The 14,725-nt window shown below is 36.9% G+C and overlaps 10 protein-coding genes and 6 pseudogenes across 16 annotated transcripts, besides 1 other annotated feature; 5 read left to right on the plus strand and 11 right to left on the minus strand.

The window, feature by feature from the left end:
- Positions 1–13,366: part of a mobile genetic element that runs on past the window's edge.
- On the plus strand, positions 222–374 carry TVAGG3_0015690 (uncharacterized protein; the record flags this gene model as incomplete). Its single annotated transcript, XM_051220023.1, has 1 exon — positions 222–374. One exon carries the CDS (start codon positions 222–224, stop codon positions 372–374), a length of 153 nt encoding a protein of 50 aa, XP_051105009.1.
- Positions 394–977, plus strand: TVAGG3_0015700 (annotated as a pseudogene). The gene has a single exon. A coding segment is annotated over exon 1 (584 nt).
- TVAGG3_0015710 lies at positions 1,023–2,225 on the plus strand (annotated as a pseudogene). Its single transcript has one exon. A coding segment is annotated over exon 1 (1,203 nt).
- TVAGG3_0015720 (uncharacterized protein) lies at positions 3,175–3,420 on the minus strand (the record flags this gene model as incomplete). Its single annotated transcript, XM_051220024.1, has 1 exon — positions 3,175–3,420. One exon carries the CDS (start codon positions 3,418–3,420, stop codon positions 3,175–3,177), a length of 246 nt encoding a protein of 81 aa, XP_051105010.1.
- On the plus strand, positions 3,451–3,714 carry TVAGG3_0015730 (uncharacterized protein; the record flags this gene model as incomplete). Its single annotated transcript, XM_051220025.1, has 1 exon — positions 3,451–3,714. One exon carries the CDS (start codon positions 3,451–3,453, stop codon positions 3,712–3,714), a length of 264 nt encoding a protein of 87 aa, XP_051105011.1.
- On the minus strand, positions 3,764–4,156 carry TVAGG3_0015740 (annotated as a pseudogene). Its single transcript has one exon. A coding segment is annotated over exon 1 (393 nt).
- On the minus strand, positions 4,504–5,087 carry TVAGG3_0015750 (annotated as a pseudogene). Its single transcript has one exon. A coding segment is annotated over exon 1 (584 nt).
- TVAGG3_0015760 lies at positions 5,116–5,428 on the minus strand (annotated as a pseudogene). Its single transcript has one exon. A coding segment is annotated over exon 1 (313 nt).
- On the plus strand, positions 6,155–6,430 carry TVAGG3_0015770 (uncharacterized protein; the record flags this gene model as incomplete). Its single annotated transcript, XM_051220026.1, has 1 exon — positions 6,155–6,430. The coding sequence occupies one exon, from the start codon at positions 6,155–6,157 to the stop codon at positions 6,428–6,430; it is 276 nt and encodes a 91-aa protein (XP_051105012.1).
- TVAGG3_0015780 (uncharacterized protein) lies at positions 6,460–6,660 on the minus strand (the record flags this gene model as incomplete). The annotated part of the gene is made up of 1 exon (XM_051220027.1): positions 6,460–6,660. One exon carries the CDS (start codon positions 6,658–6,660, stop codon positions 6,460–6,462), a length of 201 nt encoding a protein of 66 aa, XP_051105013.1.
- On the minus strand, positions 10,698–11,090 carry TVAGG3_0015790 (uncharacterized protein; the record flags this gene model as incomplete). Its single annotated transcript, XM_051220028.1, has 1 exon — positions 10,698–11,090. The coding sequence occupies one exon, from the start codon at positions 11,088–11,090 to the stop codon at positions 10,698–10,700; it is 393 nt and encodes a 130-aa protein (XP_051105014.1).
- Positions 11,234–11,494, minus strand: TVAGG3_0015800 (uncharacterized protein; the record flags this gene model as incomplete). The annotated part of the gene is made up of 1 exon (XM_051220029.1): positions 11,234–11,494. One exon carries the CDS (start codon positions 11,492–11,494, stop codon positions 11,234–11,236), a length of 261 nt encoding a protein of 86 aa, XP_051105015.1.
- Positions 11,742–12,017, minus strand: TVAGG3_0015810 (protein of unknown function, DUF4106 family; the record flags this gene model as incomplete). Its single annotated transcript, XM_051220030.1, has 1 exon — positions 11,742–12,017. The coding sequence occupies one exon, from the start codon at positions 12,015–12,017 to the stop codon at positions 11,742–11,744; it is 276 nt and encodes a 91-aa protein (XP_051105016.1).
- Positions 12,653–13,063, minus strand: TVAGG3_0015820 (protein of unknown function, DUF4106 family; the record flags this gene model as incomplete). Its single annotated transcript, XM_051220031.1, has 1 exon — positions 12,653–13,063. One exon carries the CDS (start codon positions 13,061–13,063, stop codon positions 12,653–12,655), a length of 411 nt encoding a protein of 136 aa, XP_051105017.1.
- Positions 13,367–13,828: 462 nt separating the features above from the next.
- On the minus strand, positions 13,829–14,254 carry TVAGG3_0015830 (annotated as a pseudogene). Its single transcript has one exon. A coding segment is annotated over exon 1 (426 nt).
- A 153-nt stretch (positions 14,255–14,407) lies between these two features.
- Positions 14,408–14,725, minus strand: TVAGG3_0015840 (protein of unknown function, DUF4106 family; the record flags this gene model as incomplete). Its single annotated transcript, XM_051220032.1, has 1 exon — positions 14,408–14,725. One exon carries the CDS (start codon positions 14,723–14,725, stop codon positions 14,408–14,410), a length of 318 nt encoding a protein of 105 aa, XP_051105018.1.

Consider the following 14,725-nt stretch of genomic DNA (forward strand, 5'->3'; position numbering starts at 1 on the left):
TGAAACAAGAGGAAAAGTTCAAGGATGGATGGACAATGTAGGAAGACAAGCAGGAAACTATTATAACAAAGCAAATGACTACTATAACCAAGCAGGACACTATATGGACCAAGGTGAAAGATTCTTTAACAGAGGATATAACCATGCACAACAATGGGTAAACAATAACCAACCTCAACCGCCTCAAACGTGGGGAATGTAAAGTTTTTTACTGAGATGAAATGAACAATACAGCATTGAGACAAATGGGTTCAAGATGGATTTGTCGGCTTCCAGCAGTTACACAACGTGTTTGTCAAGTTCTTCCTATACCTCAGGAAGTTTTAGACCGACTTAAAAAACAACAACAACCAGTTGAAAACAAACCAAACTAAAATTTTTTACTGAGATGAAATGACCGAAGAAGTTGAAACGGTAGATTTGACACCACAAACAAAAAGTTCAGAACCATTGTCAAAACCTGTCAAAGAACTTACAGATGAAGAGAAAAATTCAATAATAGAAAGTGCCAGGTCTGGAAATACAAACCCTAACTACAAAGTCACTTTTCATAAAAATGGAACGGCTAGTATCTCAAAAAAGAAACAGACTCTCACAAATAAAATATTGAAGTCTGAAGGAGCTTTCGAGACAACAGATGGAAAAGTTTACTTCACTGACCAACAGTTCATTATAGAACATCTCATTGACTTAGAGTCGAAATATTCTAAACTTTACAACAAACACAAAAAGTTGAAAGGAAAACAAAAACAAATGGCATATGATATTTATGAAGATGTTGACGACACAACTGTTCCTGCAAGTGAAGTAAAGTCAGAGAACCGAAAAGTGACGAAAAACCGATAGAAGAAGAAAAACCAAAAACTGAAGATAAACCAAAACCAAAGTTTAGTTTGGAAACTAAACCAAGTCAACCTTCATTAGCTGGTATGGGTTGGCGTCAAAGACTTATGGCAGCAGGCGGTTATGTAAAGTAAAGAAAAAAATATTTTTTTTATTTTTATAAAAATGCCCCATATAGAATGGATAGAAAATCTGCTAGAATAAAAGCAGAGTTGCAAAGATATGGTTGGAGAGTTTCGAAGAAGTTTAAATATAGGAAGGGAAGACCCATAAAAGTCTATGACAAACTGGCTGGTCTTCGCTACGAAATGGATTTGGAAACAGCACGTGCAATTATCCAAACAGACTAGAGAGGTTAGAAGAAGAACGTCTTATGGACATGCCTTTCGATGTTAGTGAACCTCAAGTTGAAGGACACGACGGCTTTGCCAGATTCTACTGGAAACATGACGAACAATTGCATCCTTTGAGAAGGAAAAAAGGAAAAGGTGAAGACACACATGCTCCCATGGAAAGAACAAGATATGCATATGAAAGTATCGTGAAGTTAGAAGTCAAATTACATCTGGTCGAACCTTTACAGTAAACTTTGACGAAGGAAAGAACAAAGAAGGCTTCATGGGTGTACTTGCTGCAATTCAAGACGGAAATAAGAAAGGATACAATCTCAGATTGACCATAACAGATTTGGATGGTCACATTTACTATGCACATGGCAATGAACAAACAGCTGCAAAACTTCTTGACGCTTTCAAGACTACAAAGAGAGAACAAATGGTTGACTCCGACTCAGACATTTTGAATGCAATTGAAGGAATTGCAAGTGTCAAGTTCGAATGGTACCAACCTAACCCTCAAGCAGTCAGACAACATGCTGGATACTTCCCGTTCATAAATAAGTCTGACATTGACTTGACAAGGTATGGAATTTACAATTCAATTGAAACAATTGTCAATGAACCTTGTATTCTTACATGTCTCAGGAACTCTGGTCTTGTTACAGATGAGAAGATGAAGTATCTTGAGTCATGTGTGAAGACAAGGTACATTCTCAGAGGTCAATTGGCAAAAATTGCACCGTTGGCAAATGTCAATATCCGAGTCAACATACCTACAGCTAAAGGTTCTTCACATGACGACTATGTTGTTGACAATTACCATGGTTGAAGATTGTAATTGTCCACAACCACTTCATGTTGAACGAAAGTCTTACAAACCCATTGTTCGGAAAAGGCAAGTGCAACATTGTCAGAGCTGTAAACATTCTTTTCGAGAAAGGTTTGTTGGAACCAATTCCAGATGACAAGCTGACAGAAACTTTTGTACCAAAAGACGAAACAAACTTTTCACTGTTAGCAAGACCAAAAGTTGTTCCAGACAAAGTTCTAGTACAAAAGAAGTACACAATTCCACAAGGAGTTGGATTGTTCGGATACCAACCTGAACCAGAAGAACTTCCAATGAGGTTGCAAGAACTTCAAGATGCTATAAACAAACTTCCATTGAGACATCCAATTGACGTCAAATTGTATTGGAGAGCATCTGAGTTAGGTCAGAAGGTTTTATATGAAACAGGTTGCTTCGACGATGTTTATGAGATAACAGGAGAAGTTTCTCAGAAGATAAGAGACTCACTTGAATTTCCACAAACTGGACCAATTGGTTGCGACAAGTTCGACTCAGATGAAAAGATATACTATGTCGACTTTAACGCTGCATACATGAGGTTTGTCCAATATATTCCGACTGGAATTCCAAACGAAGATGGTGATTCCCGGAAGGAACTATACAGTTGGAAAAGTCATACAACAACTGTATGATATTAGGAAAGCTTCAAACCCCAAACTTGCAATGACACTCAAATTGCTTATGAATTCGACATGGGGATATTCCATTAAGAAACCTCAAGAGATGAAGAGTAACATTATGAGAAGGTCGACAACTTTGTTGAAAGGTTTTCTCCTTTTGTTTTGAAGTACGAATTCACTCAAGGTCAAAGTGGCTTAGTAACCACATTAAAACCTATTGTCGAACATTGGTCTTACCCTCAGTTCGCAAAGGCAGTCCTTGACAACTACAACAAATTCTTCTCCGAAGTCAAATCCAAAGTGAAGGTTTACTATGAGAACATTGACGCACTCATGACGAACGAAGAAGGGTACAACAAACTCATTGAAATGGGCATGGTCGGTGAAAAGATGGGTCAATTCAAATTGGACAAAAATTTTCACCGAAGTTCATGTCCTCTCCAAGCGTAAGTACTGGGGCATACTTGAAGACGGCACAGAAATAAACATTGCATGAAATAAAAAATTTTTATTCGAATTTGAATTAAAATGTGGGAATTCTTGGGAACGGGAAAGGCTTATTTACTTGAGGAACAGGTAAAGGTGGTGGAGGTGGAGGTGGTGGCAACCAGTCCATTTTATATTCCTTCCTAGCTAATTTCCGTTTAATTTCATGGTCGCCCTCGGAGTCTTTGAATCGGACAGGTCGAGTTACACCATTCTTGGTCTCAAACTCATATATAACCTGTTTGTCTGTATTTTCGTCGACTATGGCACGAGACACAAACATTGACCAAACGGACAAAAAGTGTCATTTCGGATGGTCAAGCAGCCAATCGCATTCGAGCACTTCGAAGAAGCCTTACGTTCCAAGGGAGAGGGTGTCTGGTGCAAGGCAGAGGTCATGAAACTCTACGAGCAGTACATCCTCAATGCCTGGGAGGACAAATCGTCCTTGGATTGGCAATTCTACCAACTCCTCTGGGACGACCTCCTACGCAACTGGGATAACGAAAGAGTCCAATTCAAAGGTCGGGAACTAATTTTGCAAATTACCCTTAATTTAACATACTTATCCAAATAAACACCTAAATTTACTTGGGGTTTCCCCCTAAAATAAAATTTTTTTACTCTTAGAACCACTCGAGGTTCTCCTTACGGTTGTTGAGCTTGTCACCGTCAATGTGTCTGACCCTCGTCTTCTTGTCTGGATTTGGAACCCATTGAATTGCGACAAGCTTGCCCATGGAAATTGAACCGCGATTCCGAAGGTTAAGGTTCAAGTGTCCCAAGTTGTTGAGGACTGGGGTAAGAACCTTGCCGGTCTCCCTGTTGCGGATTTTGTATGGGTAGGGTTGGGAAATTTCATAAGCGTCATCGGCAACAAGGGTTGCCCAAACTTCCTCTTCTTTGTGTTTCTCTTCTTCCTCTTCTTCCTCTTCTTCCTCTTCTTCCTCTTCTTCCTCTTCTTTGATAATACCTTCGGCAATTCTGTGTTCACGAAGTACGGTGTTGCATGTTCTGTCCTTTCCGAGTACCTTCCAGATGGCGTCTATCTCTTCGAAGAAACGGTAGATGAGTCGGGCAAGGTTTTGGTTCTCTATGTTGTATTGGCGCAAGGTTTCCGCGAACTCGTACAGGACTTTCTCATTGGAAGCTTGGTTCGTGAGGACATTGGCTTTGAGATTGGTTATCTCTAACATAAGACTATTTTGGAGAGTCTTAATGGAGTTTGTCAGATGAGCGTTCAATTGGGCAATTTGAATTTGAATTGGGCGCTTGTCTGGCAACCTTGAAAGGACATCTGCCATTGAGTTTGGCTTCGGTGCTTGTTCGGACATCGAAAAAATGAAGTGGTTTGAGAATGGCGGTTTTACTTCAAAAAGCTTGTTATGACAGTTATGTCATACAACAAGTTTAAAATAATATCTTGCTCTTCTTCTGAACGTTTGTTGTCTCTTCCGATAAAAGTTTCGAACATGAGAACCAAAAAACGTTTTTTGAGGAACCGAAAGAGTTCAGGCAAACGTTCATATTCCGGATATGTTGGGAGCAGTTCGAAACATCTGAGCTGACTTTCGGACAAAATTGGGACAATGTCAACAAATTCATCTTTGGTCGGACTGCTTGAAGGTAAGTCCCTTACATGTAAGTAGCTCTGGTAAAGTCTTCTCATTTCTGCTAACTTTTGGAGTATAGCTTCGTAGTTTAGAAGTTTTAATTTTAATTGTCTTATTCCACTCTTGACATCTAAACGGTAACTATCCATGAGGTCAAGAGTAGCTTTGGTAGCTTTAAGTGGAGCTATCTGTTCCTTGACTCCTGCAATTTTGGTTGCAATTGTGATTGAGCTCCTTCAAGTTCGCCGTCTATGTCGTTCTCAACGTCTTCAACTATGGCTTGAAACTCTTCATCGGTCCATTGAGATTGGTGTGGGACGAATTTAACTTGCTTCATTTCAAAAAATGAAAAAAATGTTTTTACTCTAAACGTTAAGGTTTAGAACTGGTTGGATGTCGCCTTCACAGGTTATGTAGAACGGCGTCCTGAGAAGTGGAACAGTGCTCTGAGAATTTGTATAATTCGTGGAATTGGACTCTCTCTGTTTGGAAGTTGTATCATGGGCGCTTTGCAAAGAACTTGAGAAGAGCTTCTTTCTTCATCTCCTTTATGTCGTCTACAGGAGTGTTTTCTGGTATTTGAATTGGAATTCCGGTTTCAATTTCGATTTTCAGCGCACCTCTTCCAGACAACCAGAAGCCGAGGGACTTGTTGGCTTTGTCCTTGCCCAAGTACTGCTTAACAACTTCATTTATCTCTATAAGGTAAATTGCCTCATCTAATGTCTGATGTTGTCCATTGCACTGCTTCAGAACAATACTTGTACTTTTTCAGAACAATACTTGCACTGCTTCAGAACAATACTTGTACTTTTTCAGAACAATACTTGCACTGCTTCAGAACAATACTTGTACTTTTTCAGAACAATACTTGTACTTTTTCAGAACAAATTTCCCGTAAAAGCTCTCAATTTGTGAGAAAAATTTTCTGTTTCAGAACAATACTTGTACTTTTTCAGAACAATACTTGTACTTTTTCAGAACAATACTTGCACTGCTTCAGAACAATACTTGTACTTTTTCAGAACAATACTTGCACTGCTTCAGAACAATACTTGTACTTTTTCAGAACAAGACTTGCACTGCTTCAGAACAATATTTGTACTGTTTCAAGACAATGTCCGACGTACCACCAACCCAGTCCATTCCCAAACCAGAGGAACCTAAAGCACCAGCCCCTGCACCTCAGTTCCAGCAAGTACCTCCGATTTACTACCAATTTCCACCTCAAGGTTACTACCCACCACAAGGCTTCCCGAACTACCCTCCTCAGCCTATGCCTTACTGCCCCAACCCTTGGATGTTTATGCAAAACCCTGTCCCACAATTCCAATCTCAATCCAGAGAGACCAAGAGTTCGAGGAAGGTCTGAACCGCTTACGCAAAGAGTATGCTACTGCCCCAATGGAAGAAGACAGGCTCTCACTCTCTTCCCTCAAATCGACCGATTCGACTCGTACCACAGATTCGGTTCGTGACCGTGAAGACTACCTCAAGCAGTCTGAGAGACTCTTCATCCTACAACCATTTACAGTTGGAGCTCTCAAGAACATGCGCAATTACGAAGGTCAGACACCAGCTGGAGACCGCAAAACAGACATACTCACAAGAGCCGTCCAACTGGTCAAGACAAAGACTGAGATAGTCGACTTCATTCTTGCAGCTTGCCCATACAAGTAAAAAAAATAAACAATTACGAGTTAAACTTTTTATTCTTTCTTTTCTGAGTTGTTTAGAGCTGGTTTCTCTTGTAGGAACCTTTCGTACTCTTCCATGGTCATGTAATTGCGAATTTGGTACGCAATTCCAGGTTCGTTGTTTTTGAACCTTACGTATGTAACGCTTCCATCCTCCTCAGGGAAGTAAGCTGCTAACATCTGACCAAGTTTTCTCGGTGACTCGGAGCTCATTAAAAATGTCACTTTTTAAACGTTAAGTTTTTAGTCTTATTTTACCCTTTGTTTACCCTTTGTTTGTCAAGGTAGTATTGGAGTGCAATTTCTCCAAATTCTCTGTGTCGGAGTTCTTCAGCATTTTCCAAGGTGTACCTGGAGAACTCAAAGAAGTTGTCAAGAAGATACTGCCATGCTGCTCTTCTGAGTTCGTCGTATTTTGGAAGTGTTGCACCTTCGAGTCTTCTGACATGAAAAAAATGACACTTTTTCATTATATAACTGTTATTTTTGACGAAGTGCAAATCTTCACTTCGTGTCATAATGTAAAAATAACGCTAATTTTTTATAAAATTTGACGAAGTGCAAATCTTCACTTCGTGTCATAATGTAAAAATAACGCTAATTTTTTATAAAATTTGACGAAGTGCAAACCTTCACTTCGTTAAAAAATGGCATATGCTTGCTTCCCTCGGAAAACCGAGAGAAGAGATTCCGTATGAAAACAGTGAAGAACAGCGAGTAGGTAAAAACCTTAGTCGCCAAAACTCTATGAAAATCGTGAAGAACAGCGAGACCGACTTTTATCTGGGTCGCCTAAAACTCTCTATGAAAACAGTGAAGAATAGCGAGTAGGTAAGAAACCCCAGTCGCCAAAACTCTATGAAAACAGTGAAAAATAACAGAGTATTTTGACAACTTCAAACAAGTAGGGTAGATGACACTTTTTCTATTAAACCGTTTTGACATTTCTCATGAGTGAGTATAGTTCTGCCGAACCATTGGAAGAGAAGAAGTACCCTTGCTGGCAAAAGACAAAAATAGTTGCCTTAGTTGTCATTGCAATTGTACTCGTAATTGAATTCATTGTACTTCTCTTCACGTACCTAAAACTCAAGGACGGCATATGCTTTAAGAAGCTACCATCTTACTAAGACTAAACACTTACATTTTTCAAGCTTGACTTTTTACAATTTGAACTTTGTTTGCGTAGATATGAATTCTGAAAGAAGTATGAGGGTCTTGTATGACTTTGTACTTCTCCCATAGTTCATGTCTGTCAAACTTACCTGCCATGGACTCTTTCATAAGTTCCATGAAATCGTCTTCGGACAATCCGGGGAAAAGTATAAATGTCAGTCAGTATTCTTTTAACATCCTTACTTAAACTCTTTGCTGTCTGTACACAAATGACAACTGAGATGTTAAAGTGTCTGAGCTTCTTAAGAATTCGACACAATATCTTGTTCTCTGTTCTTTAACAAAGGATGAGAGGCGAAATCATCTAAGATAAGAAGACATCTATGAGGGTAAGTTCCAATCGTAAGATTGCAATTTCTTCGAAATGTATTCTATCTCTTTCTGTTTGTTTCTGAAGTGTTTTTCTCTAATATTCTCTGCATTTCCTCATTTGGGTCTTTAAAACTTAGAATTTATATACTCATTTATAGCATTATACTTCAAAAACTCTTCTTTGGTACTTCTTTATCCAATCTAACAACTCAGTATCTTTATACATACTAACTTAGACTTCTTTATATATATCTTTGAAAATTGACGGTTTGGTCAAATTGACCAGAAGTACTACAAATGACAACTAACTCATAGAATGGGTTCTTCTCATCTAGTTCTTGTTGTTGTGCAGCCATTTTAAGATAAGTGAAAGTCTTACCCGACCCAGGTGGTGCAATTAGACCTGTTATACCATTCTGAGCAAATAAGAACTTGTCATGTATAGGCTTTATCTGAGCATTTTCTAACTTCCTCTTGTTCTTGTTTAAAACATTCTCAAATTTCTTGTCAATGTCAGCAAACTTTTTTTCTAACATATTTTTAGAAAAATTAAAATTTTTATCTTTTAGAAAATGTCTAGCGATTTCGCTATCTATATTCGAGACAAGCTTTTCGACAGCAAAACATCTGTCGACCATAAAATCTTACATAGTGTAAACAAGAAAGGTGAATTTGTTCTAAAGTTCTGTTTCTGGGAATATGACAAGAACCATAAAACATTAAGCAGAGAAGTCTTTAAAATTTGTCAATGACAGACTTGTTGACAGAGATGACGCCGATTGGAGAGATGAAGTCCAACAAAAGTTCTTAGAATGCAAAGAAGACACATGCGCTGTTCTTGAAGATGAAATAGAAAACAGAATAGATGAGCTATTAAAGGACAAAGAACTTTTACATAAATATGGTTCGCCAGAATTTGACATAACTCCACCAGAAAAGAAGAAGAAAGAAAAGAAAGAAAAGAAAGTAGAAGAAGAGAAGAAAGAACCTGAACCAGTTTCCAGAGAAAAAGAAAATTTGACATGTAAAAATAAAATTTTATTTTTAGAACATTTCTGGGTCAATGTCAATGTTCTCTTCCTCTTTAGGAGTAAACACTGGCTTAGACTCTAAAATCTTTTTACCCAATTTACCTTGAACTTCTACAACTTTAGACTCATAATATTCATAGTCGTCTGCTTTCTTTGGTTCATAAGGTATAACAAGTTTGTATGCTTTGCCTTCTTTAAGGTTTGAGAACCTTCTGTCAAAATTTCTTTGACTGCTAACAAACCTTCTATGTCTAAGTCTTCAAATTTCGCACCATTTTTAGTCACAATAGCAAACTTAACTGGTTCGATGTTCCAAACTTTGCTGAATGAAAGACTTTTCAAAATGGTAGAAGTAAACATTCAAATATGTGAATGGGTCTAGTTCTTCTTTAAGTCCTGACATGTACTTGTTTACTGAGATGAATTTTGTCATCTTTTCTATCGGATAAAAAAATATTTTTTTTAAAATTTACTCAGAAAAATTTTTCTTTGTATATACACCATTCTGTACGTCTAAAAGACTTTTGACATTTGCCAAGAAATGTTCGTTTAGAAGCTGTCATATAACCATATTCTTGACAATATTGTTTATACGAATCGTACAATGACCTTTCATCTAAACACTCAAAGTCAGTTTCATCTATGAACAGTTCATATACACTCTTGTTTGCTTCTAACAATGTTTGTCTCTCTTCGGTATGTGGAATTTGTCTTGGATTGAACTTTGAAATATCTAATGTCATAAAATATGAGAACAAGTGGTTGTAAAAGTCAGATGTCAAAGTTTCTGCTAAGTCGTCAAAATATTCTGTATCTTGCATATGAGAATCTGACGTTCTGACAACTACATATCTTCTGTCAGAACTTTCTAACTTCATCGGAACAGTATTGTTTGAAACCATAATGAAGTTTGCAACATTTTCACAAACTCTTTGGTCTTTATATTTTCTTTCAACAACTCCAACTTTGTCTGTTATAAGACTCTTCAAAGCATCTGAGTTTAAAACTTTTGTTGTATCTATACTTTGAAGTTCATTGCAAACTAATAAGTTTCATATTCTCTATTGAGGAGTTAAACTTACCGCAGATGTTTTCTAAGTTTGTCATATTCGGTTCGAATAGCCCTCTAACAGTTTGCAAAGATATCTGTAAAGAATGTGTTCTTACCTGTTCCTTGTTTTCCAATTATAATGAGAGCAGTTTCATTTTTAGCACTTGGATGTTGTAAGATGTTTGCAAACCAACATAAGATATACTCATAACTCTTTCGTTTCCATTGCATATAATTTCTTTGACATGGTCTAACCAAGCTTCTATAATATTTTCTTTCCATTCTACTTGTTCATATTTATATCCAGTGAAGATAGAATAGAAGTTTGGAGAAGGTGTATAGAACTTTATACCTCGAACTGAAAAATCTTCTAACTTTGACAATAAGATATCCCAAGCATCTAACATCTTCATCCAACTTGTACAACTTTTATTTTCTTAAGTTTCTGTCTACATTCTTGTTCTGAACTATTGTTGCTCTTGGTTTGTTAAAGACAACATCCCATTCTTTCATAACATAACATTCTGGGGCAGAGTCGACATAAATGACTAAACGTTTCAAATTCTCGACTGCTTTGTTATAGTCTCGAAATGGACACATATTTCTGAATGCTTGGAAGTCATAAAAATCTGAAACATCTATTCTGTACATTTTTATAAAAATAAAAAAAAATATTTTTTTTATTCTTGACTTTGTTGTTGCATTTGTTGCATTTGTTGTTCTTGAGCTATTTGTTGTTGAAGTTGTTCTTGTAATACAATACTTTCACCAGTTGCATCTTCCAATTCGAAACTTTCTGCCGTCATTGACAAATACATAGGACATAAAAGTTTTACAGGAACAAAGTTTGCGTCAACTAATGTCAACGTTATACTTGCCAAAGTGTTTGAGTTCACTAAGGTTGAAAATTCTGCATTCGAATGAACAATAGGCAAACCAGCAGAGAAAGTATTGTTTATACGCATAAGTATCTTTTGGTCATAATAGTTTCTGTCGACATTCGAATAACACTTTGAACCTAAGTTTGAAACAATATATAAGATTGGTGTGCTTAATGTCAATGGAATAGACATTCCTTGTATGACACCTTTTCCTGTTATAGGAAACTGTTGGTAGTAAAAACCAGAAATAAGTTTTGTATTATAGCTCATATCGTTTATAGTAAACTCAGTCGGACATCCAAACATAATGAAACCTGCTCTAGTTGCAGCACATGTTACACCGTACTTAAAGTATTAAATAAGTCAACAAAACCTGTTGGTGGTATATCTGAGTAAGTATCTTCAAAGGAGTATTTTTTACCATTCACAACAATAAAGTCTTCTGGTGTCAAAAGAGCAAAACAGGCTTTAGTCGTCATTGTGTTTAAGGTTAGTTTACAATATCGTCCTTGAGGACTTTGTAAGTTTGTTGTTATAGAATTATATGACTCAGGGTTTTTAGTCGTAATAGTATAAACCATTATATCTTCTGCCATTTATATATATTTAAAAGTTTTTCTGAAAGTGGAGAAGAACTTCATCTAAACTTTCACATGGCGTTTCTTGAAGTTCTCTGTCTAAGAAGTTCAAATATTTTGTAAAGACATAGAACTTTCCTTTGTCTACACGAACAAACAAAACAGGGTCTTTCATATCGTTCAAAAGTGTGTAAAGTCCTTTACATGAAATAAAGTCTATATTATTTTTCTTCAAACATCTTTCAAGAAGTTTTGACATTTTTACTTAGCAAATAAATTTTAATGAAATGTTGTGGTCGTCAAATATTTTTATGACGTCTGGGAAACTATACTTTAAGTTCAACGTTTCACCTCCTTTCATAACGTATATCTTGTCAATGACATTATATGAAACACCACAGCAACTAATGTCGGGTTCTATTTCTTTGATGTTTATATCGTCTGCCTCTGTCAAAAGTTTCAATAGTTCTTTCAAAACTTCATGAGGTGCAATGACATATGAGTTCACTTTTACAGGGTTGTGTTCGACCAAGTTTAACATTATACTAAAGCTTGACAAATCTTCTCCTGAGTTTGAAGTTTGTCTTTCAGTTGTTGGTAGTCGTTTCGAATATCTGCAACAGAACTTAAGTCTCTGCTAACTTCAGGATATGTTGGTTGTTCTTTTACAGGAACAATTGTTATACCATCTTCGTCTTCGTATGGTTTCCCCACTTCAACATCTCTGTCTTTGACATTGACAACAACACTTTGACTGTTTGTTTGAGTTGGTGAATTTAACTTCACATCTGCCACCGCCATTAAACCTTTTGAAACACTTACGCTTCTATTTTTCGGAAATGACATTTTACTTAGAATAAAAAGATGGACGTATTCGAGTATCTCTTCGAATTGAAGCAGAACAAAGTTTACACACACAAACAATACAAATACATTGACAGAATAGTTCTTTACACAAACAATGGAAAATGTTATAGAATAGCATCTTTGCTGAACCAAAATATTTTCATAAAGCAAAGAAAGTTGGTATAACTGAAATGGTGAAAGTTCTTGAAGCAGACAAAAATATAACAACAAAACTTACAGATATTTCTAAAGGTAAGTTTATCTTACAATATTATGTCAAAACTGGCGTACTGTCAATATTTGACGGAGAGAAGTCAGTTCAAGAACAACTTACTGACCTGCTGCCAAAATCTGCTCGATGGAAGCTGTCGTTATGCCAATCTGAGGAGCCCCAGCAGGTTTCATCGAACGAATCTTCAAAAGAGCATCTTCCGTGAAAAGTGCTATTGGTTTTGTAAACTTCTTTGCTCTCAGTTCATCTGGACCGTCTCTGTCACCAGTATATTGTATTTGTACAGTACCAACAGTTGAAATACCACCCATAAAGTCTTCTGAGTCAGCAAATGGAATGCCAAGCCAAAAGTTTGAACGGTCTCCATTTGTATATTGAGTTTTTTGACCTCCTGTATGAGTCCATACTTTCACATATGGCATAATAGAACTTTGCATTTCAGGGTTAATGGTTGTTGTGAAGTTGTTGTTAAAGTTCATAGCATCTAATGTCAAGTTGTATGACCTCATATCCTCAACTGTAGAATATTCTTCTCTTGGATAATATTTGCCATCTATGTTTATATGATATTTAATACCGGGGTTGTAGAAACAAGAATAGTCATTTATAGTTCGTCTGAACAGTACAAACATAGTATCTGCATGTTTCATTGCAGTTGTTAAAGCAATATCTGTTCTTGCACCTGGGTCAGCACTTTGGTTTCCAACTTCACCTGCAAAGTCTTTGACAGATATTTGGTGTATAGGGAACATAAGTGGAACTGCAATATATTTGGCAGCTAAAGCATTTGAAATATCTGGGTCCAACATATAGACTGCAAGTCTGCTTTCTATTCTCTTGCATTCAAATTTTTCGCATGTGAACTTAACTGGGTCCCAAGCAGTTCCAGCAGCATTGAAATAATAGTTTACTTCATTGTTGAAGTTTGAGAAACCAAAGTCTAAGTCAACTTTGTCTTTGCAAAAGTCGGCGAATGAATTTGCTCCCAGTTACGTCTGTAAGAGTGAATGGGTCTTGTGTTGGTGCAATGACTAAGTTATTTTTGCTTGGAGTAAGTTCGATAGAAATTTTTCCTGCCCAGTTTGGCAAGTATCTTAAAAACCTGAAGATGAGGAAAGATGACAAAGGAACTCTAAGTTTCAGTTTTACTTTAGTGCAGCAGTTCCATCTGAACCAGAAAGGTTAACATAAACTCCTGGAACGTTAGGGTCAAGTCTTCTTATTTTCTCAATATTTGCATACTGGTCTGTTTGTTCTCTAGCTTGTGGTTGTACTGAGTTTCTCAAAGCGAACCATTCATAGTTTGCCCATGTTACTGTTTGAACTAAGTCAGAGTTAGAATATATCTTATATCCCATGAAAACTTCTGGAGCATATTGGTATCCGACATAGAAAATTCCATTGCAACCTTTCTTGTCAGACAACTTGGCAGAAGGTTTTATTTCAATGTCTTGTTCCACGTATAAGAATGAGTTGTCAATAGAAATAATATGAAACCTGTCGCAAGCAATATCTACTGTTGTTGAAGAACCTTCTCCAAACTCACCTACGTTTCCATAAGAAACAGCAGTTGTATATTCGTAAGTTCCAGGAACTATTTCTGACCTTCTAATGGCATTGTCGCATTCGTTATACCATTCGGAAACATTTCCGTTCATGGCATCCAAAACTGTTGGCGTTATATTCTGAGCGGCGTACATTTCATATGGGTAAAAATATAGAATAGTTGGATTTATATGTCATAATAGAACCCACTCGTACCAAGCTTTACTTTCTTCCTGACTGAGTTTTTAACTCTTCTTTTTCCTTCATTGCCACTACTTTCACTAGATGAAGTTACTTCTTCACTACTTTCACTTTGTTCTACTCTTCTTCTTTGGTGTCGCTTTTGGTAACTTGCCCTCTGCTTCAAGTTGTTGCATCTTTGCCTCATGTTCACCTAGTATGTTGTAAATTTCCCATGTCCTTTTTGCCTTTGGGCTCTGGTCGCCCATCTCAGGTAACCTATATCCTAGAAAGATTTTGTCATAGTTTGTATTTGAGTCTTCGCGTATTGTTTGCATGACTCTTTCCTGAGTTTCCGGTTCAAGCTCTTCAAACAGAGCTTGTCCATATGGAATAAGCTCGTTTCCAAATATATGTTTTTGTAGCCATTCTGGTTTTCTTTCCAT

Source organism: Trichomonas vaginalis, chromosome IV, assembly GCF_026262505.1.
Source record: "Trichomonas vaginalis G3 chromosome IV, whole genome shotgun sequence".
Taxonomy (NCBI): Eukaryota; Parabasalia; order Trichomonadida; family Trichomonadidae; genus Trichomonas; species Trichomonas vaginalis.